At 39.2% G+C, this 25805-nt stretch overlaps 2 protein-coding genes across 3 annotated transcripts in view; both read right to left on the reverse strand.

Moving 5' to 3' along the window:
* The window catches only part of LOC117385223 (SPRY domain-containing SOCS box protein 4-like), a 55335-nt gene extending 33998 nt beyond the window's left edge, over positions 1-21337 (reverse strand). Inside the window, exon 1 of one of the 2 annotated variants that reach the window (XM_033982491.2) lies at positions 21122-21337. The gene's annotated coding sequence lies outside the window, so the exon portion shown is untranslated. Of the gene's footprint in view, positions 1-5220; positions 5259-21121 lie in introns of those variants that run through there. The other variant, XM_033982492.2, reaches the window with a different exon arrangement.
* Positions 21338-23478: 2141 nt separating this feature from the next.
* slc25a36a (solute carrier family 25 member 36a) overlaps positions 23479-25805 on the reverse strand; it is a 44040-nt gene continuing 41713 nt past the window's right edge. The window contains exons 6-8 of the mRNA XM_033982490.2: positions 24746-24812; positions 24364-24653; positions 23479-24281 (exon numbers count right to left, since the gene is read on the reverse strand). Of these exons, the coding sequence (XP_033838381.1) occupies positions 24088-24281; positions 24364-24653; positions 24746-24812 (551 nt within the window). The 3' untranslated portion in view covers positions 23479-24087. The remainder of the gene's footprint in view (positions 24282-24363; positions 24654-24745; positions 24813-25805) is intronic.

The raw sequence follows: 25805 nt of genomic DNA on the forward strand, positions 1-25805 counted from the left end.
TGGTAGAACTTGGACAATGGCTTTATAGGTATTACAAAAAACTATTATTGTCTTTCGTTCAAAAGGCGGAATTGAGTTTCACTGATTCAACATGCACCATGTCATGTACGGTGAAAAGAGTAGAAAGGAGGACAGATGGGTTTTTTACTAAAATTCAGCTAAAATATTAATAATGTTATATCAACGTACTTTCCCAAGCATTTCAAACTGACAAACTATTCTTAATTTCTGTATTAACATATGTCAAAGCAAATGTGGGATGTTAAAACAGCTTGAGAATAATTTTAGTTTTAACCACCTACACTTTGCCAAGTTAAAAGTGCATAATAAACAGGCTAATAGACAAGCACAAGAAGATGATGTCGTGTTGTATGTGTCAAAATAAATGCAATGAACAAGCAGGACAAAACAAACAGCCACTGTAGATGAACACAGGAACATGGCAAAGCACTGAAATAAGAGGAGACAGATGTGGGGTGCACCTGGTGAGTGGGCAGCCTTCATCTGTCCTCTACAGGCTGCATGGCTAACAAGCAACTCCCACTTACACTGTCTGCTGCTATGTGTCTGTGGGCCTCTGCTGGGCTTTCATTTGAATGTGCCTAACCAGCTCTGACCGGGCCGCCGCGCTTTGAAGTCTGACACACATACACAGGAAGGGGGAGCAAAACAGCGCCCCCCGGGATGACGCCACACATGTCAGCAGACTTTTCCACTCAAAATATGGCAGCCCTGACGTGTGACTAACAGCGAGGTTTATTTCCTGCGTTTGTGACTGAGAGCGATTGTAATGAGAAGGTTGTTTAAGGACAAAGGCAAGACATTTTGACTCTTGATTTATAGTATAAAGCTGATGATAAAATTAAATTGATTCAACTTTCAATGAAGGAAGTGATAATGAAAGGAGACTTTTAAAATGCGTTTTCTGTGCATACAATAAGGGCCCCTCACATGCGCGGTGTAGCCTAAACATCTTGTAGAACATTTAATTAATACTTGTTTGATTAATCTTTTTTTTTTTTTAATCTGCCATTTGTGGTTGAATTAGTAAGACATTTAAACAGAAGCAACTACCCAGGAGCCAAGCATAAAATTAACTTTGTAACTGATGGGTCAAGGTTGACAAACCCAAAATTATTTCCATCATCACCAATCTGGGAAGTGTCTTTAAACAAATGAATGGAGAACACAACATAGTTCTGACTAATTAGTAAATAAAACCCAATCATGAAAAATCTTCCAGTTTTGCATTTTTACAGAATTCACCTTTGATTATGTAACCCGTCTTCTTCAATGCCACACTTGATTCCAATGACAACTGAAAGTGAGTCACGTCAAAGGTCACTCCTTCCATTTTCCACTTCTCAGAGGGGACATCTCAGAACTGCTATATCCACACACATAATGGCTATACTTTATCTGTAAATACCTGCAGAACACTTTTCTCTTGAGATAAACAAACTGCCATCCTTTCTGCCGTGAACACATTCGCTCCTTCTGAGGGAATCCCTGAGAAGCACCAAGGGCCAGACATAAACTGTGCCGTCTGGCTCCTAACACAATGTCAAAATACAGACGCAGAGACCAAACAGCTCCTCACATGACGGGGAGGCTTGTATGAACCTGTGTAAAAGCATTAACGTTTTCTACTAAAAATACCAAAACTGACAGAGGATCTAGCGTTATTTAAGCCAAATGTAATACAAAGAAATCCAAGTAGGCCCATCTAAAATCAACTCTAAATTCAGAGACTCCTTAGGTGAGGCATCCAGTTTCAAACTAGTTTAACAATAGACTACCGAGACAGATATACAGAATATAATGTAGAAATAATAAGAGAGATGTATAAACATACCATGCCTTGAAGAAACTCAAAATACTTTGACCTGGCTTACTCATATGATTACATTTGCAGACAATCATTACGTCCTTGGTTGGGGAAACACCAGCAGTTCTCAAGAATAGGAAATTTGCGCAACAGTGTGTACATTTGGAGAAGCAGACAGCACTTCCTCTCTTTCTTTCACATACAACTTTACAACAAAGCCGTGGTCTCCTGAATTCGTCATATTCCCAGACTTTTCCCTTCTGTCAGCCCTTCCCGGGAAGTTGCTCTCACGGAGCCTTGAAAAGATGTGCAGACAGTGATCCAGACTAGAGAGCCACACCAAAACTATTCATTTTGTCCAGGGAATTTTTGTACTGTCCTATAAAATGTAGCCTCTAAAATGTTACACTCCAGTGAACAAAACCAATCAAATTGAGAAAGAATTGTCAAGTTCCACACCCAAACCCGTAATTAATCCTTCAAGACAATTTTAAGCCAACAGACCTAATTAAACATCATATTTTGATTAATTTCTTCTCTGTTTAAATCAGTTCTATGCTCAAAAGCAGACAGCCCATATTGTTCAAGTTTGGCAGATTAACTCCAAGACCAAAACCTCTTTACAATTCCCATCATTAACGCTGTGACTCACAGAAGGACAAACAAGCAACCCAACCACAGACTATAAATATAAAATATCCAGCAGTCCTCACTATATGTTCATAGCCAGCTGTAAAAATCTTTCCATTTCTCCAGTGGCTAGTGTGACACTTAAAAAAAAAATCCATGGAGCCCTGAGGGAAGACCATTAGTGGAACAGTGATTGAGCACTTCTTTATGGACACCTTGGTAAAAGCCATCCATCTCTGCACACACACGTGTATGAAGACACACACACATCCACACAGGACACAGGAGGCCTTGGTGATGCCATCCATAAAGCTCCCAGGGCAGCAGGACGTTCAGGTGGCAGATTCACAGCCACAGCAGTAATGAAACTGAATCAAAGTCTGGCCCCGATGACGCACGACTGCACACTCACTCATGCCCGGACGAGGCGCATGCAAGAGGAACAGGTCACTCCCACATAGCACACATATGACCTCAGCAGCTGTTTCACTGAAGCAATACAGAAAGTTTTAATAATGCCTAATCAAACAGGCAGTCGAAGAATAAAAGAAAAAAGAGAAAGAAAAAAGTGATATTTGCATTGGGAGTGATATTTGCCAAAAAGTACCACAGAAATGTTGGCACTGAGTTTTGTTGAATAAATAACTTTTATGACTCATTACAGGTGCAAACTACCAGTACAAAGTGTTTCATTATACTAATTATTTATTGTGGGTCATGTTTTTTTGTGGTATAAATCTACTCTTGGGTTATTGTGTCAGTGGCAAACATGAGTTCCAATATTATCGTTTATCATGTATATTTACTTTAGCAGTATATTGCAATTCAAAATGTGTTATAGTGACAGGCCCACCCATTTAAAAAGTTTTTAATCACAACCAAAGTACAGTCTTTTCTACAGTTGTAAAGGTTTGATTCCGTCAATGTCTGAAATCACCATGGGATGAATGTCCTTGCATATAAGCTATTGACTAAATCTCTTTTAGATCGTTAATGTGTTTGCATTGACTGATGATTAAATGCAAGGTTATATAACACAGGACAGAATATGACACTGAATGTAAAACGCAGACTGCATGCAGTGCTTTTTAACCGAAGGCATCCAAAGCACTTTTGCATCAAGGAACCACTCACCCATTCACACACACATTCATACACCAGTGTACGCAGACACTGGGGGCAAGGTCAGGGTCAGTGGATCTGACCACTCAACCAATGATTTTGACGTCAAGAGTGGGATTCATACTGCCAACCTTTGGATCAGTGGACAAACAACCAACTGAGCTGCTGTAGCCTACTACTCTTTTATTTTCATTTGTGAACTAAAACTAAACTTTGTCTAGTAAGTTTACCTCACAATTCATTTATCTCATGCCATTGTAACTTTTCCGGCTTAAAAGTTCAACTGAGGGGGCTCTCAAAATTTGGCTGAAACAAAACATTTATTGCAGGGGTTTTAAGACCAAAGGGGCATCTCTAAAAGGGGAAGGCAGGGCCCATTGTCAAAACCTGCATTGAGAGTGACTGTAGACTATAGAGCAATACTGCAAGAGAAAGGGAACCCAAACAATGGATGAGATGGAGCAGAGAGAAGCGGAGGTCGACAGCTGACAAAACAAAGAATAAAGTAAGAAAAGATGACTGCTATCTCTATATCCCAGGATAGTCCACATGTACCCCTCCCATACCAGACCAGTCCCCCATGTACAGACTAAACAGCAACATGAACCCTCAGGTTAGCACATGGGGGACAATGAGTATAGAAATAGCCCAAAGGATCTATCCCATTATTCTAAGAGAGGGGGGATATCCTTAGCCTCCCCCAGCTCTGCACTATCCTCAAACAAAAGCTTCTAAATAGTGCTACTTAACCACTGAGAGTTCCAATGACCTTTGTGTTGCGGGATAGGGCCAAAAGTGGATGAGACAAAGACTCTTTTAGTTCAAGGGTAAAGACACATCTATTTTGGGAGTGACAAATAAGAGTTTTACACCTCGTATCAAAACGGTCTCCTCAATGCAAAATCAGACTGACATTTTGTGAGAGGGGGGATATCCTTATGCAGCCCAGCCCTCCGCTCTCCACCGCTCTCAAACAAAAGCAGTGACAAATCCACACAAGAGGGGAGTCCCGGCAGACCAGCTGGTGCTCAGACCATTAGCAGCTTTAAGACAAGAGAAACCGAACAGCCGCAGGGGTGAGGCGGGCACAGGAAGGAGCAGCAGAGAGTCAAGGGGTTAGCGGATAAGGTAAAAGCACTGAAAGTCAGCTGCTTCTCACATAAGCGCGCTTAACCATGGTGTTAATGTAGTTAATTACAATAAATACAGAATTAATGCCATTCATGAAAAAGACAGACCACTGTTAAATACACGGTGCAAAAGAGAGATGTTTTAAAATGTACTTAAAATTGCATGAAAACTAACCACTCCATGCTCTAGTACAATGGGACAGTAGTTATATAAAAAGTTTGCCAAAATGGTAAAACTGATTCCTGGTGCAATCCCACACACATAGGGCTTGTTTGGGTTTTGGGTTTGTAAAACATATAGACTTGTCAGATTAAGCATAAGTAGTTATAGAACATTTGTATAACCAAATTTAAGTAATACTGGCCAAAGGCACTTACCTAAAATAGCTGTTTGTTGTACATTCCCATTGAAACAAAGCAAACAACCAAATGACTGAAGTAAATCCTTGTTTTAAGCAACATGTAGATGTTCAGTTATCCCAGCACAATGTCAATCTTCTGTAAGTTGACACAAGAGGAAAGCACAATCCAAAGCCAGAGAGACAGAGTGAGTGACTATTTCCTCAGAGATGTGTCCTGGTCCCTCCTGACCCCTCCTCCCACCCAGCTCCAATGTCCTGCGGCTACAGACTTTAACGCCTCAACTCTACCCTGCGTTTCCACAGCAGCCTCATCACAACACTCTGACAGACTGAGACCTGTGCAGTTTCAGTTCCACTTCTCAGAGAAAGGAAAAGGGCAGGGCCCCGAAGTGAGCGGCTGAAAGGCGATCCTCCTCTGATCTCATCAAGTTGAGTTAGCACTGGCACTAGAGCGGCAGGCGGTCTCCTCACTGCCCCCTAATGCTGTGTATAGCCAGCGTCTTACAGAGAGGTCCAGACAATCCTCCCCCGTGTGCAGACACCTGTACACGTGCTACACCAAAGGCACGGGTAAGACATGTGGCAACTACCTGCGATGTGCCAAAGATTACACAGTAAACCGCCGTAATAGTACAGTTTGGAGTACTGCAGTCCATGTTATTCAATGTTATTTTGAGTGGCAGACAGTATTAAAAGTTTCAACATCTACTACTAGACAAATAGGCTTGATTTGTATTTAAAGATGTACAAAGTCACTTTTCTGTTTTGCATTGACTGCATCCCCACAGTTTGCCATTTTATTTCTAAAAAAAAAAATCATATTTTTTACTATGAGTGGGGTTTCCTCTCCACAAACCTGATACACGGCCTGGTGCACTCACCTGTTTGTTTCCATAAAGATACATAACTTAATGCCATACTGTGGAACATTCCTAGCAAAGCAATAACACCTCCATGGAGAGGAACATGTGGCAGACCCTACACCAGAAAAGTTACATATGTGCAACTTAATTATATTTATCAACACATATATTGTAATATTGCCCATTTTTTTACACCACATAGTTGTGGTGTAAATTCTCTGTCCACAGGTTTTCATAGCAATAAACTCTTTATAAAAAAGTCCAAAAATGAGGTCTCTCTTTGGAACTGAATGGTTGAATTGATCTTAAGCTGTGTGAATAGTGCAGTATAAGCAGCTTGTCCACTCTTTGACGAGCATTGCTGTAGACAGACCCCAGCAGGGAGAGCAGGTCACTTCCTGTGAGGACTTTTCCCAGACCACCAACGTTTTTGTCGGGGATACATGGTCCTTAAGTCTGTAAATATTTCTACAGAAAGGTTTATACAATAACTACTACTAAAATATAGTCTTTTACAATGATTTTTTGCAAACGAATTTTCCTCTTTAAAAAGGTGCACTATGTAACTTTTCTGTTTGAAGATTACACAACCTGTTTGTCTCCATACACAAGTTATTTGGCATTTAACTTGTGTATCTTTCATTTATTCAATTGCAGGTGTTATAGCATGCATTTAGTGTGAACAGGGTCGTCTTTCCATAGGCCTGACATGTAACTTGTTCTAGTGGCTTCACTTGCTTGTTTCCATGGAGATAGAAAAGTTTAGTGCCATAAATGACACCTCTATGAAGATGAGCAGGTAGCAGACTCTCCACCAGAAAAGTTACATTAATCCACCAACAGTATTTCACAGTCCACAGTGTCTAAGGCCGTTTGGTTTCCTCCAGGCTGTCAGATATTTAGGAAAGAGGATACATTTAATCAGGCACAAGTGCAAACTATGAACATTTTGAAGCTAAAAAGAACATAAACGACAGGAACCAACATCCAGGGTAAACAAACCACAGGTCAATCACTCAGCCTCACTGGAGCGGGGGGCTGGGGAGAGGAAACACAGACCCCCCTGAATCAGCAGCTGACTTACCTTTGGCCTACACACACTCTGACTGCATACATTCACATGAGAGCGCCTGTTACTCTAGACAGCACCGATGTAGGTCAATGGTTTTGAATGCAAGCAGTCACCGAGGGCCTAACATAATACGCACAGGTATAGGAGGAGGAGGACTTTGAACTCGCAGGGCTGAAATCTGGACATGGGGAGTACAAGGTTGAGGAATTGAAGTATATAATATGTAGATGGCTTTTCATGCTTTTAGATTTTGTTCACGAAAAAAAGCCTTGGCCTTGTATTTCAAATATGTAAAGGTTTAGTTAATACATCACAGTACTATTACCATATTTTGGCGTGTTTCATTCAGGGAGGTTTCACTTCCCTTCACTGATTATAGAAATGAGAAGTAACCAGCAATTACATGAAGCAAATTTCACTGAAAACTTAAAATATGACGTATATGACAGATTTGTATGGTTGTCCAGTTTTTACTATATTTGGTGGGATAAAAAAAGTTGAAAAATATCAAATTCTCTAGCGTGATGTCATGATTTCCAACCAGGAAGTTCAATTTTAAACCTAAAAGCTGTCAAACTGGGCAATTTTTTTACTTTTTTTGGTACCAGCTAAATGAGTTAAATGATGACCTAAATTACAGCCATTTTTAGTATTTTTCTATAGTCACGTGTGCACAGTGAATGACAAGCCGCTGCCCATTGGGACTGAAGCATGCTCTGCCTCTCCCATCTTCTCTGCTGGACCCCATCTTAAATTGGCCCTTGATTTTCCGCCTGAGGGCACATCCACACTTAAGAGCCCCATGGGGTCCTGGGACACGTGTGCATGTGAGAGGGAGTTAATCTGCAGGACAATAGGGCCCTGTCCCCATCCCAGACACGACACTAAGGCTTGGGGGCAGCTCACGGACAAAGGAAACCCAAGGTGCCTGCTGCCAACACATGTCACACAAAAGCCACCCAACTGTCCTCAGGGCCCGAGGGAGAAGGGTGCAAGGGTTGATGGGCAGAAGGGAATGAAAGTAGCGAGCAACGATCCTGGGACTAAAGCGCTGAAAAGGGAGTGTGTCCAAGCCAGAACAAGGAGCTCAAGGTAGAATTACGTTGTGCAGATGGCGGTGAAAAGCGCGACAGGAACCCAACCAGTTTGGACAAGAATATAATGAAAAGAGAGGCCATTTTGTGCCTCAGTGGTTTTGTGTGAAACAGGACAATTCATACAGTTCAGTGAATGTGAGGACTTTGCAAACACCTTTTATATTCAGTGTTTGTAATTGTAATTCTCTTTCTCCCCATCCTGGTTCATTTTGTCACAAGAGTTACTGAATTGAGTTTTGCAACTTTTAAACAGCCACTCTTAACACTGGTAGCCACTAGAGATCAGCCGATATGGGTTTGTTCATGGCTGATACAATAACGATTTATTAGAATCCAGAGAAACTGATGCCAAATAATCTCTGCCGATATTTTTATGGGCCAATTTTGAACATAAGATATGCCTTTATTAGTCCCACAGTGGGGAAATTCCACATTTTGTCCAAATTAAATAATTTAACTTTACTACAAACTCATTCACAACCCTGTTTTACTACAAATCTGTAACAGAACAGTGTAGTCAGTGTACGTAGTAAGTTATCTCTTCGCACTTAAGTGGTCAAATAAACCTTTGTGTGTACTTTTAAGGCAGTAGGTTGGCCAAAACAAAACATCACCCTGCGCTGGAGATTTTTGCAGAAGATCTCTAGTAACCACTGGTTATTTTAGGCTATATAAAGTGTAACACCAAATTGGTTCTCAGTTTTTTCTTCCAGTTAAAGAAAGAACAATCTTGCATTTTCCGCATTCCAGTCACACTACAAGATGGCTAAGTGGGTTTGGTTATACAAGTAAAGGTCAATTGTAGAATGAGAATTACATACATGGATAGGGCTATACAGTAGGCAAGCAGTTTCCAAGTGTGCTTTGTATTATGCTAATTCTTCTTACATATTGCCCAAAGAGGCACAAATATGCAATGGAAATTTGAAATTAAGATTCTCTTCTTGCCTTGAGATTGTAACCCTGAGTTTCAGAGCAGGGTTCATATTTAACAAACACAAAGAGAAAAGTCACTACGGGACAAAGCTCCACTCATTTCGCTCAGAGTCATGTCGAAACAGATGTCTGCTATCTCCAACTCCAGCAGGACTGCATTAGCCCAGCCTGCTGCACAATCAATGGAGGCAGCAGGAGGCAGACAGGGATCTCTTATTTCACCTTGAAGACACTAAACCCAACTTCTGCATTTCTTATTTTATGAAACAAATAGCATTTTACTGTCAATACCGACCAAGATAAGTGCTTCATCCTCAATCAATAATACAGTTCCAAGACTTTTTCAATCCACTTTAAAGTTCCGAAGAATATTTATACTAAAGCGGTGCATCAAAGTGTGAAATAAGAAGCAAAGGCCTCAATCAAGGCACAGGTTCAATGTCACAATGACAAAGACAAAAAGCTGTGCCAGACCCATGTCAAAATCAAAGATCATTTAGGTCAGGGTTAAGGCAACTTTTAAATCAATATAGTCAAAAGAAAAAGGTACTGCACCTGATCTTAAAATGTAGAGATATCATTGCTTATTTAAGTTATCCATTCTGAACATCCTAATTATTCAGCGTGATGAGTTTATAAGCGCTTATCCCAGCTCTCAGAGACCAGTACAGTGTTTTGCAGTGACAGTAGGGGTCAGCGATATGGCAAAAAAAAAAAAAAACTTATCACGATTTTCTTGGAGCCAAATTATGATTTAGATTGCAACACAATTTATGTCAACTTAGCATCTTTACATTACTTTGCCTTGAGGAGATAATTAAAGTTAAGTTCTGACAGTTACCACTTCACTGTGATTGGTTGAATCCATCCATCATTCATTCATTTATTCAGAGCATTGCTACAGTGTGTGTTCTGCTCAGCCAATGTGTCAAGAACGAGCTAGAAAAACTGCAGAATAGGAGCTGTAACACAAAATGATGTCATCCTGTTCTTACAGCTCCAGGTGTAAGAACATCATTCTTCATCTTACTAAGCATGACTACGCCTTGATTTTGACCTCGAGACTTGCCATCTGTGGAGCAAGACAAATTTTGCTCAAAAACATGGGGACAAAAATCTGGTACAGGGCTTTTAATAATAACACTGAATAAGATAGACTACAGACTACAGACTACAAACTACAAATGAATTAAACCTGCTGCACACACATCTTAACCCTTTCCCTCCTCACACCCCTCCATCTCCGCCCATCCATCCATCACTCCGATCTCCTGACGCCGTTCTTCTCCGCCTGTCTCTCCTCCACACAGCTGCTGCTCTTCTGTCTGTCACTGCTGACCTCCCAGTGCCATGTGCCAAGTCCCCTGCACACTGTCCCATGGAGACCCTAAATCAGACAGCACCACCCTCCCCCCCTTCTGTCCTGAATGACTAGTGCACACAAAGTTACCATCTGATCAAGACTCTCATCACATTACGCTGCATCGTTTGTCACTTAAATGCCTTATAAATGCCAGATCCCTCACTGAATTAGAGCAGGACAAGATGTGAGGGGAATATCAAACAAGACTGTTACGGACTGAGCATATGGTAACTGCAAAATGACACGCAGAAGTATTGCATGCAACAATATTACAACTCGATCTTGCTTTAATTAAGTATATGGAACAATTATTGTCATGGAGATGTTGTTTCTTTGCCTGTAATTTTCCACCATATTGCAATAAAGTTATTTATCAAGCAGATCAATCAGTACTTATTTAACAACGTTTATGCAGAAGACTAAAATAATACAATGGTTCACACTCAAAGCACAATGGAAATGCTCATATCATAATTCATACAATTGAACTGACAAATCGAGACAAAATCGAGAATCGAGACAAAACTGAAAAAAACATAATAATCAATGATAATACTGAACTAAACATTATCATAACTATCTTCCTGTTGTAAGTGAAGGGCCATTAGAGCACTTGTTAGCAGATTAAATATAATGTCAGGCATCTTGCAAGCATCTTGTAAGCCCTCCGTGCCTCACAACACCTGACAAAGATAAATTAATAGCAATTATTTAAGCCTTAAAGGTCACTCGTGTTGAGCAATTTCAAACAAACAGCATCAGTCATAAAGTGAGTACAGCATCTCAATTTTCTTACCAAGACATTACTTCCCACTACACCGCCCAGACATGCTGATTAACTAAAAGTGATACTCCTCTAATGTATGACTCATATACTTGGAGAAAATGTAATCCAAATTCCAAAAATGGTTTGGAGAGCGTAAATGATCACAAGAGAACAAAACCATTTCTCCAAAGCTGGCAGCTATTCTATTACACTCTAACCTGTAGTTTGCCCATTGAATCCAAACATGAGCAGTGGTGTCATAGTGGTGCTCAAGGGGGACAAAAACCCAGAGTTGACCCTCACATCGGTAAAGTGTTTTTAGTTATCATATTATGACAGCTCCATTTCCTCCGACAGACTGTAGGGCTGCCTCATAAGCTCCTTTAGTTTGGATTAGCGGCAGGTGTCACTCACTGTCTCGACACCCAGCTACGTCTCAAGCCATTCATGGATTTCCAAACGAGTCCAGAGCAAACGTTTCCAGATCTAATCTTAAGTATAAGATTCAGTATTCAAGACGAAGTGAAAATGTTATGGGTTTATTTGTATCAATAAACACATATTAGATAGAAGTCTGAGAGAAACTTGGAGAAATGAGGATGTAGCATGAAAAACAGTCAATTTGCGGTGCTGGCCTTGGAAGCTTAAAGATATGAAGTATTATGAATATATAGTGCTAGAATTAATATTTTATGAGATTGATAATTTACTGTAAACTATAGATGGATCAATACAGATTTCAAGGCTAATGCCAATTTCCGTTTTCCTACAAACCAAACAGAGCAGTGTACCATATTTAGAGCAGTGCCCCCTTTTGATGGACAGAAGCTAATGGCACTGAAGTGTTAAAACAAAGCTCCATGCATTTCATTTAGACAGAATCTCAGCCCAAACAGTGAGCCAATTTCTACTGTAAGCCACAGCAATAACATTTTAATAATGTAAGAAACAGTTTGTTTATACTGGATAGAATTAGATGAGAGCGTTACATGCCCATGGGTGTAACTCTGTATAAACATGCAACCTTTTCAAACCTGCTCCATTCTCACTTTGTGGAACTCTCTAGTAAGTTTCAGCAACTTGTGAATTGTTTTGCATAAAGTTAGAGCGAAGACAATCCTTGCCTCCAGCAAAGACCAGCTGCAGTACATTTGCATTGGTTTTTGACTTTGTGAAATTGGAGTAGGGACCTTTAAAGACATTTGTGTAGGAGTTAACGTATCACTCTCCTGAGGCAATACCAGTAAACATCCAAGTCAAACAGTAAGTGATGCGACTCAGGGTGGTGCGAGTCAAGACTCTTTTACTCTTTGTAAACAAAATGTTACCATAAGTTAAACACATCATTATACATTATCAGTGGAAAAAAGGGTAAATATATTCTCACAATCTTAGCTGGTTGGGGCAACAATTCTATGCAAGACATTTCAGACCCTGCTTAAAAATACCAGCAATGTTCATCTATTATGCACTGAAGAAGCTACAGAAATATTTTTGAATATACTCACCACAAATCTATATGAAAAGTCTAGTTGTGAAGTGTCTTTGAGTTACTGTGAAGAGTGCAATATAAAACTGTATTATAATTATTTAGATGATGGGAAAAATAGAGATGGGAAATGAGATGCTTGTTTTCTTACAGTAAAATAATCTTAAGTGATACAAAATGGAGCACATCTCACTGTAAATACACCATTTAACATTTTACAAGTTCGGCTGAAATCACATAGAAAAACTAACATATTAACAATTTATTTAAAAAGGTGAAAGGTCAAACCAATAAATTACAAACACAAAAGACTCTGAGCTCATTATCCGATGAAAACATCTCTATATGCCACAATCTGACATTGCCATAGCAACCGGGCGAGTACACGAGAGGAGGCCGATACAGGGACGATGTTACTGGAAGAGCGTGAGAGTAAGTGGTGCCAAATATAGGAACAGAGCGTGGTCTTATCGTGTCTCCCATATCTGCAGCTCATCTTCAGAGCATCGCGCCTTTGCCTCAGCGGAGCTAAATATCTCCCCGAGGAGCCTACCCTGAGTGAGCGGCAACAGAGACAGATCTGAGTGACTTTCCAGTGGTTATTTAGCTGTTTTTGTTTATGAATCTGATATCAATTAGAGTTGTTTTGTAAGAATTCTCGGAAAATGTTTTTTTTTGTTTGTTTTTTTTGTTAAACTGGTGGCTTAATAAGGCACACACTACTATCCATCCTACAATCCTACATATTCCATAAATCACTGCCAGGCTCCTGCTGAACTTTTCTTTAGCAAATTTAGACCAGGAGCTTTGCAGTTCATTAAGTACGGTTGTTGCACCATCCCTTTGTCTTTGGCTACATCCTCATAAACTAATAAACACACCAGCCTGGTTTCTGTTGTACACAAATTAAAACTTAAAACAGTAAAGACAAAGAAGACAGCACTCACATCTACATGAGTGCCGCTGTGTTGTAGTTTCAGGCCACACTTGAATAATCACGGATGCTATACTTAGACAGTGGCACAGCACACATTGGTAATCCTTTCTAAGTCAAGTTTGTTTTGTTCTTGTGCTCTGGATCTCGGACAGATCTTGGTGCATTTGGCAGGCTCGCTCCCGCCATCTTTCCTAAAACTTAGAAGATGACTATTTCATCAATAAATACATGAAAATAAGACCCTTTAAAAGTTTAAAAGTAAACTAATGCATTCTGAATTTGAGAATGGAGAATGAAAAAAATCTGAATATATGAAGGCAAAAATCCAGATTTTTAGGTTTTACTGGATACTTTACAGAAATGTTCACCCTACAAGTCAACTAGGATTTATTTCATCTATAACCACACTACTAAAAATTATTACATGTGTTTATTGAGATCTGATTTCCTCCATTCCACAAGGCACTGGGGGTTTATATAAAGCGGATTTTTTTTCTTTCCCTACAATCAAACACAGTCCTGCTGCTAACATGCTTGACTTTGAGACACTGTACGTTGCATGCATACACTCTCCAATTTCAGCACCACCTCCTGTTTCCTTCACTAATTCAAGGCAATGGCTTAGATCGATTACAAACACTGATAAACAAGCCGAGCGGGGAAGTGGAGGCCCTGGAGCAAAAAGAATGCTTTTTTTCTTATCTGCCTCTCTCCACAAGACGATGCCGCAAACAGTGAGATTTTTCCCTCTAGATTCTAGCACCTGTTGGTTTTCAGACCGGGCGCCTGCGGAAACAGAGACGTGAACAGCTTGGCCACATATGTGCAGGTTTGGGCTTCTCTGTCCCGACTTTCAAAACAAGACTACTCAGGTGCTCCCGCTATTCGAGAAGCACATACGCATTATGAATTTTGATTTGACTGGTTTTATTGTTTTAGAACTAGTGAGGTTAAGCATTTGAGCATTTATTCTTTTTTGTTGCTATATTAGTCTTGTTTTTACCTATCTGTTTGTGAAATCTGGATTGGAGAAAATCAAAAGGCCATTTTTTTGCCTGTACATTATTAGAAAAATATAGTCTCGCATTTAATTTTTTGTGTAAATTGGCAAGTGCACAAATTTATCCTAAATTATCATAAGGGTTATATCTGAAGACAAAACTGAAAAGAATTGTGTATTGTTGCAGAGTGGGCAATTGGACTTGCGTGCTTATACAGGACGACGTGTACTTAAACAGGGCTTGAACCAGCCACTTCCCAATTCTAAAACAAATGCTTCAACCATTGCCATTTCTACACTCCTTCTACTTTACTCCCAGCCTCAGCAGCACTCACCCAGAAAGCACATCATCTTGTAATGCTCCATAAGTGCCGTGCGTTATTCTCCTCTTAGCGTTCACTTTACATACACTGAAGCAGCAGAGTCTCAGTGACAAGCCTGAAGTGCTGACTGGATGACATGCCTGGTCCCCTCTGAGTCTCTTGAAAAAGACTTCCCCAGTCTACTCACACTCAGAGACTTGTTCTTAATCCCTACAGGTTGAGCTAAAGTTAATAATCATATTAAAGGTGGTTGCATTGATCTAATAACTTGCTAAGTTAATAAATATAACAGTTTTTAATTCAGATTTTATCACGTGTACATTTTCTTTGCACTACTGGGAAATTTGGGGTTATTTTCTGGCTATATGATAAGATCTGAGGCGTAAAAGGTTGAATTAATAACTCGTATGACTCACTGTAGATACAAACCAGGTACTAAAGTGTTTCATTCTGCTGTTTATTTATTGCAGCTCATATTTTTTTTTAACAACATTGTAGATTTAGAATAGTTTTTGTGGTTTAAATCAGCTCTTGGATTTTTGCGTCAGCGGCATAAATTGGTTTCAATATTATCGTTCGTCGTCTATATTTACTTCAGCAATAGATCGCACTTCACTTCAAATTGTGTTATTGTGACAGGCCTAACAATGAAAAAGAAAGGAGGCATTATCAACAAGGGAGATTTTTTTTCTGCACGTTCATGTGAATAGATGTTGCTATATACGATGACATACCCTTAGTCAACCGGTCTACACATCACCCATATCTGCGCCTTAAATGGAGTCTGGTGTCTACATTTAACAAACCCAAATTGCAAATGGCACATTCGAGTTAGTAGCACCTCTCCCAGTCTGGCTCTATGTTTTATTCATGACAACTCTCCAGTAAAATATCCCCATAAATAAACATGTATGTATAAATAAGCATGCCATTTCAACGCTGCTGGACTGAATTAGAGCTCACCACAGCTGCGAACCACTACAGACTGCCCAGTTAAATCAATAGCATAACATCAGCTAACTAACTATAACTGTGCCTTCTCAACATGTGGTTCTGTTTCCGCTCTCAAGGCTCTGATGTGGTGGTGATAACAACATGGTGGTATCCTGTCTGCACTATTGGGAGTGGAGATGATAGTGCCAACTCAAGTGAGTATTGCTGCTGGTAATGGGGTATGTGCTGTCTGTCCATATATGTAAGAAATTACAAATAATGGATCAGACTTAAGGCCAAATGTAATAAATAAATACTATATATCATCTTCAGCTTTCTGTTGTAAACGAGCCATTACTGTAGGATATATTTTTTACTCCAATAAAGTTATTCAACACTTATTAGTATGTTCTAATTTTGCATATTAATAATGCAGATACAGGAGGAATGATGTTAAAAGTTATCCTGAACCGGCCCAGCTCTGAACCTGCTTGTAGATGTTTGATATTTTTGTGTGGGGAGCTTTAACTTAAACACTTTCTGATCTCACTGTAATACATGCTAATGCGAGCACAAGCCTTAGGGACAGTTTTTATCTCTCCATCAGCAGGAGTTCATTTACTGTATCAGCCCTGTACCACGTTCAAATCATTTCTGGGCCTGAAGATGTGTTTTATTTGAACACCCACGCTTCACGCTTTGGCAGAGACATCACCAGTAAAGACACACAGTATCCTGCTGCAAATTGATGACAAACTTTAGAATCTTTCCACTTCAATCTTCTGAAACAAACTTACCGGTACATTTCAATAAATTAGAAAATGGGAGTCTAATCTATTTTTGTATTTCAGTTGTAGATGGCTGTGGGTTTCCATTGCCACACATTTTACTTTCAATAAGACTGGGCAAGTGCTTGCTGTGTTTTACATTTGCTTTTTGCTCTTTGTTGTTCTGTAACTTAAGCCCAGTGAATGAGTGTGAGAATGAATATTTCCACATGCATTAATATGAAGAAAAAGATTAACGAATGAGACTTAACAACTGAACTGAAATGAATTAAGGTTCCCAATAAGTCCTAATTTACTGACACTTGGCTTTTCATCATTCAATTCCCGTGCCAGTGCTTCTTAAACAAGATTTGCCAAAAAAATGGATCCCACTAATTTATCAAACTTATGTCCATCATTATCTCACAATTAAACAAAAGCAGCAGAGGCAGCAGCTGCAGAGACCCCTTACCAGCTGTGATTTTTAGGTTTCCTTATTTCTGATTGGGCGGTCTGGGCCTACATTAACTTCCACCACAATATGAGCTTTTGATCATTTCCCATCATGCCTCAGCCTATGTCTCCATAATTAGAGCAGACCAGCCACACATGGGCCTCCCCTGACACTTCACAGTCTAAATATTCATGAGTCTAAACACCCTCACCAGAACTATAATTATGGACACAGCACAGATAGGCACAAAAAGAGTCCAAAATTGGTTAAAATGAGAAAAATAAATGGAAGCAGCCCTGTGTTTTCCTAAACAGTAAAGTTATCAAGAGGTAAAAACACTTTCGGGAAAAATCATGAGCCAGCTGATCAAGATAAATAATGCCAAGAAGACCATGTTTTTGTACTACAACATGTGTCTTACTGGATGTTATAGTCTCTTTGATGGTCTCAAAAGGGTCCAGTATTCCATCGTCACAAACATGATAACAAAAAGCCTTGAACTTACTATGATAACACCTTCAAATATGTATTACCATTTAACACAAGTAGCACAAAAAAATACAACTGAAAGTATTACTGATTGACAAAGGTGAATTTCACCCTCAACCTTCTCCATTACCAAACATGGAGATGGTTGTTTTAAGAGCCAAGTGAACTGAAATCAATAAGATTACAACTACTCTTGTTTGACTGCTGACTTTTAAAACACATTTTCTCAGTTTTGCTCCATTGGGCTTTAGGGAATGTGCCAAAGGGGAGCTGGGCAGGCAACCAAAAACAGCACTGAGGGGCACTTCAACTGAAGCAGGTACTTGCACTAAAAGCTCTTTCTCTGTTGTTTAGAGGGACATAAAATACACTCAGCCAACAAACAACATAAGAACTCCTTATACATGCTAGTCCCCTGGACTAAAGTTAATTTAAGGCCTAGTTTATTTCCACACATGTGAAGCAAGTAGCATTTAAATATGTGTATTCTAGGTCTAGCACAAAACTCTAATATTAGTGAAGATGATGTGTGGGCAGGAGCCTTACTGCGTGTCTAGGCTATTTTTAGCTTTGAAAGTAAACTGTGGGCGCAGGCAGTCAGGATTCCTGTTACAATACGATATATGAGCTTACACAACATAACTCCTCTTTCTGGTTAATAAGAGAATAGCACTGGTCTGCCAGCATTAAATATTGTGTTGGTATAATGCCGCACTCACACTCACATTTCTAAATGGCCTATTATCTACAGTATTAGTCCTGTTTTATACTGTTTGCATGAAAGGAAAAAATAAAAACTAGCCTTGGTCTGCAAGATTTATCACAGTTTAATAAAAATTGTATGTGATCATTAAAGTTGCGATTTCAAACCAATTATCTATGTCTTATTATATATTAAACCTGGTAATCTTATATTTTAGACCTAACATGTTTTTAAATACATGCCACTTTATATTTGACCCTCATCTCAAATGTTAACACTCATGAACATGTTTGTGAATGTGAACGTTTACCATAATCCTACAAGTAAAACATCGCTCGCAAAACAATTCCAGTCTAGAATTATTAATAATATACTGAATATACCCCCTAATGATACACGGTAGTAAAATGACTAATTCTGGTAGTCAAAGTAATTTAATGATTTTTTTAAATAATTTGCCTTGAAAATGTAAAATTGAGGATTTTACAGCTACCATCTGTAATTAGACTGGCCAACTCTGGCCTGTTGTATTCTCTCATAGCACCACTAGATGCTATCTGTGTTACTGCTGTCTGACAGTGGTGACAGCAAAAGTTACAGATGGTAGCTTTGTGTGAGAAGGTGTCAGACAGATGACTACTCACACAAAATGTGACAAGAAGACAGTTAGTGGCACTCTAAATCCAAAACCCAAGGTCTTTCTGCCTTTAATAACCTCCAGTTTATGTCTCCTTCCTGAGGGTCTGCCTGGACATGCCCCCCCACCATTGACAAGTGTTTGATTAACATCCCACCACTGCAAATCAATTCTAAAACTGACACATAGCACGCAGCATGACAAGCAGAATCAACCAAGCTCTTTAGAACTGATGAGCAAGCTGAAACACAGGGGGGAAATATGCATGGTGGGTCAATGTATTCCTGCCATCTATTGACAGACGCAGGGAGTGAATGTGCCCATTTTACAGTAAAGAACCATTGCCTCAGTTACAGTGTGCTTGTTGTGACCTGGTTAGTCACGTCCACAGTGGGGCAGGTGTGTGTTTTGTTCAGTACTGGGACACTGAGCACCTGTCAAGGGCAAGAGGAACACATCAGCTCATCTGTTTGTTCCTCTGCATCACTGTTTGTGTCGCTGCCTCTGATTCGGACAGAGACAGTGCTGCTTGTGGCAGTTCTGTAGAATCAGCAGTAAGTCCTACATCTTTAAGAGTGGTTTATGTTTTTTTATGTTTATGATATTAAGTAATTTAATCATTTAAAAAGGTAAAAGGTAAAAATGTAAAGGTGAAAATATATCACACATGCAGATCAAAATGACACAAATTATATGGTGATAAATATTGATGGTAAAGTGGCACAGTGGCTAGCACTTATGTTTCACAGCAAGAAGGTTTGGGGTTCAACTCCTGGGTGACCCGGGCCCCCTGTGCACAGTCTGCATGTTTCTCTCAGTATCTGGGTGGGTTTCATCCTGGCTCTCTGGCCAAGGCAGTCTCATTCTTTTTTCCCCCCTTTTGTTTGTTTTGTCTAGCATTGCAAAATTAATATAGTCACAGATCCAATAATGTGACACTCCAGTAATTATACAATACAACTGCTTAGATTTTCTTTTTTTTCCCACATTAGGATAGAATATGACACTGATATGGGCTTTTTCCAGCAGCTCTCAGTACTCTGCAGTTTGTTGTGTGCTTTGATTTGGTCTAATTTGAGGGTTCAAATGTTCAGATGTTTTGAGGTTGGTTCCTGCTGGAGCCCACTTCCTCTGGTGATGCATAACTAGCACAGCGGGGGCAAGTCGGGGAAATATAAGTAATTAACAGTAAATAATGATGATTGATGCGGATCAATTCACATTGAAAGATCCTGTCATGACACTGCTGGAAACAAGAGAGTGAGACATAGTGTTTTGAGGAACAGAGCACTGGTGATGACAAACTGGCCAAGTAAAATTTAAATAATCATTCATCACCACATGGTTGATTAATTAGCATGTAACGACACTGAGTCAACTCTTGTGTGGCCATTGACTTTGAGGGATGGCTCTCCAACTCTGACTCCTCACCATCTGTAGCCCACTGTGGTATTTCAAAATTCAAACAGGCCTAATCCAAAGATCAAGCCTATTCATTTGATAAAAACACAACAAAGTCATAGATTTCACAAAGTCCCCGCAGCTCAGATCCAGTTGATTGTCACATGATGCCAACCACATTGTCCCCGGACCCCCATTCTCCTTTTCACAAGTCATCAATCAGGATGCTTATGCCATCCACCATTCTCCTGGAGAGGACACCTGGAGAACACGTCCTACGTCCCAGAGCCCACCAGAACATACCATGCAAAATATGCTCCATTAAACTCCATAGACACCATAGTCACAGCACTTGGCCAATGCATCGAGTCGTGCAGATGTTTTGGCACGGTTTGGACTTAGTTCCACATGACTCCTTCCTTTCCTTCCTTTCCTTCCTTTCATCGGCGGATATCCACTTGGAGTTTGACGATTAATCAACCAGAACCAGAACGACTTAAGAAACCGATAAGGAATATCAATGATTACTTAGATGATTGGATCAACATGTTATAAGCCCGTCATCTCTGCCCGTTTTACTGTAAAATGAAAGTTGGAGTCACATTCCTACATTGAGAACTGATAATCCATAGTGTTTTCGTGGACTAACTTTGTCACCAACTACCATACACAAAGAAAGTTAGCTGATTGTGAGCGTAAAACTACAACGTAAAGATAAACAACTATTTTTAATTAAAGCACAAGCCAAGTCTGACTACAAATAACCCAGCGCTCAAATCGCGGAGCCGCTGTATCCGGTGTAAACAGGGAAACACTTACCGTAGAAACACAAATCGTCCACGAAACGCACTTTTATCACGCGGTTTATAAAGAAAAAGACAACGGAATCGGTGAGTTTTCTAGTCCGCCGATGACAGCAACATAATCCCAGCGTTGTGACAAATGTGACAGTGGGGGAGGCACGGATCCGCTTCTTTGTTGCGGTAAACAGGGGCTTGATCAGCGACGGTGGCAGCGGAGGACCGACGCAGAACATCTCCGTTTACTCCTGAGAGCGCTCACTGATTGGCTAACTCAGCTGTGACGTAGGACTCTGCCGTGACCTGATTGGCTGTACACTTTAAGGTGCGTTCATGTTTGATAAGATTTATTTATGTTCATGTATTTTTATTGTCTATTTGCATAAATATTCTTACTGAGACAGGAGATAATTTAAATATGGTATTTAAATATGTTTAAAAGGTATTGATGTATGTGACTGTTTGTCAATAATTTGTTTTAAGGTAATGACATAAAGAAAAAAATAATATAATATAATAACGAATAAAATAATGATATGGCATCAAATGTGTACTATTATACTACTAAGCGTCCGCTAAACGTCCACTTGTTTTTACATAGCCTCTGTTTTCTAAAAATTGTCTAATTCAGAAAGTGGCTTCTGTCTACCAACTCAAAAGCTTGTTCTTAGGAATCAATACTAAATATCCAAAGGCAATTTTAATATTAGCCACAATGATGGATTATTTCCATTTCCATCTATCCCTATTCATTGATCAGTTCTGTTATTGGTTAAACGCATTAGAGTACAATGTAGAAATCGATCATTTAATGCTTCAGTAACAGACATGAACGCGCTGTTGATGGTGATACCTCTTCTTAGACATTTAGCGCCATCTGCTGACCGTGGTTAATTAGCACAATCCTTGAAGGGGGCACACTCACTGTAAACAGATTATATTGTAGGCCAGCACAAACAACAGAAGTGCATGTGTACCTGTATTTTCTTTTATTAAAAGAATCAAATCAATGACAAAATATTTCAGTTGCCCAAATGCAAATAGACAACACGACAAACAAAAAAATAACTACCAGTACATGAAATGTCCCCAGATTTGGGACTAAACAATGCACATCTGAGGCATCATTAGTGATTTTACAGAATGCAACCTTAAAATAATTTCACATAGAAACATACCAAAACAGACCAAACATAACAAAAACTGAATGCACATGACTTGCTGAATTTAATCAGACATCACAGTATTATCTTATATCAGGTGTGTCCAAACTATGGCCCGGGGGCCAAATGCGGCCCTCAAACCTACAGGTGAACTGGCCCAATTGATCATAATCAGTACTTTTTACAGCAAATTTGAATAATCCTACCAATCTAACCTAAATACTGCATTGTCAAACAGACCAAATGTTAATATTTCAAGCCTTATTTAAAGTATGAAGTCAAAACTATGTTAAATGCACCATCTGAATTATCCACTGTATTGACCACTGTGGCCCTCCGTGTCGAATATTTTTCAAGATATGGCCCTCGGTGAAAAAAGTTTGGGCACCCCTGTCTTATATGTAACCAGCCTGGTGCTAAGGGGGGGAAGGGGGGGTTGTTTGCTGTTTGAATTCCACATATTCTTCACACCAACTTTTTACATTTGGTCTCCAAAGGTCTCAAAATGAAATATTGCACTGATAACAATATTATAACATTTTAAAATCAATGTGAGAACAAATGTAAACATAAAAATGACTTGGTGTAACTGTCTGCAAAACACTCATAGATTTTTCCCGCTGGTATTTCACATGACAGTTTAAGTAAAAGAAGCAAACAAACAAAACAAAAAAAAAACATCAAACAATAACTTGCAAATGGCAACTGCATAATAAGGACCTTAAGAGTGATATGCATACACATACAGCTTTGTCTACACACATCTGGACATCCTTCACTGCTACAGAGAATTCTAAGCTTTACAATAGATCTGCCATAAGTTGCACAAAATACCATTTTAATTAACAATAATACTTTTTCATGAAAGTTTACACACAAAAGCAAAGCACAAGCCCAAAAGGCCACAAAAGTGCATGTTTTAAGGTCAATTGGAAGCCACTAGAAAAGGAGAACTGGCAAAGTGGCAGAGAAAGCTGCCATTCTTGTACAGTAGCTCTTCCACACCACTGTGTCATTCCATATCATTGATAGAAGAGGGACATCTGAATAGATGTAATGTATTGCACATGCAGAGAAATATTTTCATTAAAATGGTGATCTCACACAAGCTATTGTACTTCTAATAACTGAGTGTATGATTTCCTTCCCCATCATGTTAAAATCAAGCTGACTAACTGACTATTTGATCGAAAAGAGCTGAGCTCAGAAAAAAATACCACTGCCAATAAGCCCTATTTTAACAGTAAAATCTCAAATAGTTCAGGAAAATTACAAATTTCCATTAGCATGTGCTTAGTAACAGACCATATATTTAATAAATTGCCTCAACAATTACAGAGCAATGCGGTTAAATAGCAAACGTTATCTAACCACATTTTTACAGGTTCCAGTAGTTTTGTGAATGAAATTTGGTGTGTGACCTTCAGTTAGACCAATGTTGGACAATGAAATAACAATAGGATAGTTATACAGTCAAGAAAGTATTTCCAGGTGTCTCCCATTCACAGTATGAAGAGCACCAGAGGAAAAGGCTGCATTGTAAGCTTTAAACATAGTTAAGGCCACTGATGTGTGCTTTTTCCTATAGAGGTACCATGGAGTCTAGTCTCATACTCCTTGCCATGAATCTGTCAGCTTTTCTCCTATTTTTCAATCATTAACATTGACTCTTCTGATCCAGTATCATAAGAAATGGTACTGGAAGTTAAGATTGATGAACTTGAGGACCAAAACTTTTTTTACAAAAAAAGATTTTTTCTTTGTCTATAGTATGCTCAATACTTTGGTCTTCAGACAAGCCTCCTCTTCAGAAGAGGGATGTCTAGCGCCCGAGCAGGTACACCACTACTTCATAGGTGCACATCATAATGGCTGTGTTGGGGATTTGTCGGACCAGGTGAGTGGTCAGGCCACGATACAGTGCTCGATATCCTTCCTCCTTGGGAACAGTCAATAAAGTCTGAAAGAAAGAGCGATACCTGCTGCCCTCCTCTCGAAGTCGTGTGCGGATGACCTCTGCAAAAAGATTTCAATGTTTGGACTTTATGACAATACGTTATTTGTAGTAGTATTTATGAAGTATAAAAATAGGTCTTACCATGTGGATAAGCGATGGTTGTGGCGCAGGTCTTGGAGGTAGCAGCTGCAAGCATCATTCCCACAAAGTCTGAGGCATCTTTCACAGCCTCGTCCTCCTCGTCCATACTAGTGTGGGCTTTGGACTCCAGCAGTTTACGTTTGATGCTCTCATAAATGACAAAGTGGATCACAGTCTCAGAAATACCAGCATATGAGGCTGACATGCCTCTGTAGAATCCTCTAAGTCCTTCCATCTGATACACTCGCCGTACACAGTCCAATGCATTCATGCGCCGTTCCCCGCGGTTTCTGTGGACAATACACAACTGTTAGTTTAAAATTATTACCATGTATAATTGACACTTGTTCAGTTGGACAAAGATTTTTTTTATGATGCTCACCTGGCATCCAGCTGCATACGAGTCTTTATGAGCCAGATGGGGTTGGTGGCTGTAATGGCTGTGAACCCTAGAAATTTGAGAAGAGTTTAATAAGTTACAATATGTTAAAGCAAAATAAATCAATTCCATTAAAACATATTTTTATGAACTAAACAAGAACAGTGGGAAAATACTTTGAAAGTATAAACCACTTTCATAATGTAGATGGGTCGTTAAAAATGCGTTTCAAACACAAAATCACATATTTTATTATTAGTTCAAATGAGCACATGAATGTATGCTTATCTGTGAAAGGGTTTAGTATAAAACATCTGTGTTTATCAAGATATATTTAGAACAAAATACATAAATATATATTTATCAATTTAATTTTATATTAAGAATTAAACTTTTAGAAAGAAAATTGGCAGTCTACAGTGTACATATGAATGTAACTGTAAAGGCAGTAATAAATGTAAAAAAAAATCGACTGTGTTTATACAGTTGTGGTTGTGTTTTGTGAAATTCCTTAATGACCGTTTTGTCAACTGTCATTACACTGGAGGTCTTGGCCTGTACATTTCTCTTTTTTTGTTTACTGTCGGCATACCAACAATGGAAGGAAGAACAAAATGATACCTAGAGAGACATGTTTAATTATTAAACAGGGCTAAAGTGAGAGGTCTCTGAGCTTTATAAAGAACTAAAGATAATAAACCTTAATGTGTCAGTCACTGTAATGCATTAAAAAGCCTGTTATAGGAATCAAGTGAATTACTTGCATGCTAATGAGGATACTAATATGGTGTTTCTTTTTTTGTGAAAATGCTATTCCAATTGCAATGTTTTCCTGTATGGGATTTGAATACTGTGTACAATTATATTTTATTGCACAGCAAAGAATGTACTGTAATTTATGAAATTAAATTGAATGCAAATGCACACTTAAACTATAAATAACAACAATTTCTAGAAACATCTAAGGCCACTGCAAATCTATGTAGACAACACAACCCTAAGTGAGGACAACTGCATGAGAAGAGGACCACAGGCCTTGAGAAGAGAGACAGAGCGAGAGAAA

This window comes from Periophthalmus magnuspinnatus, chromosome 17 (genome assembly GCF_009829125.3).
Source record: "Periophthalmus magnuspinnatus isolate fPerMag1 chromosome 17, fPerMag1.2.pri, whole genome shotgun sequence".
In the NCBI taxonomy this organism is placed as follows: Eukaryota; Metazoa; Chordata; class Actinopteri; order Gobiiformes; family Gobiidae; genus Periophthalmus; species Periophthalmus magnuspinnatus.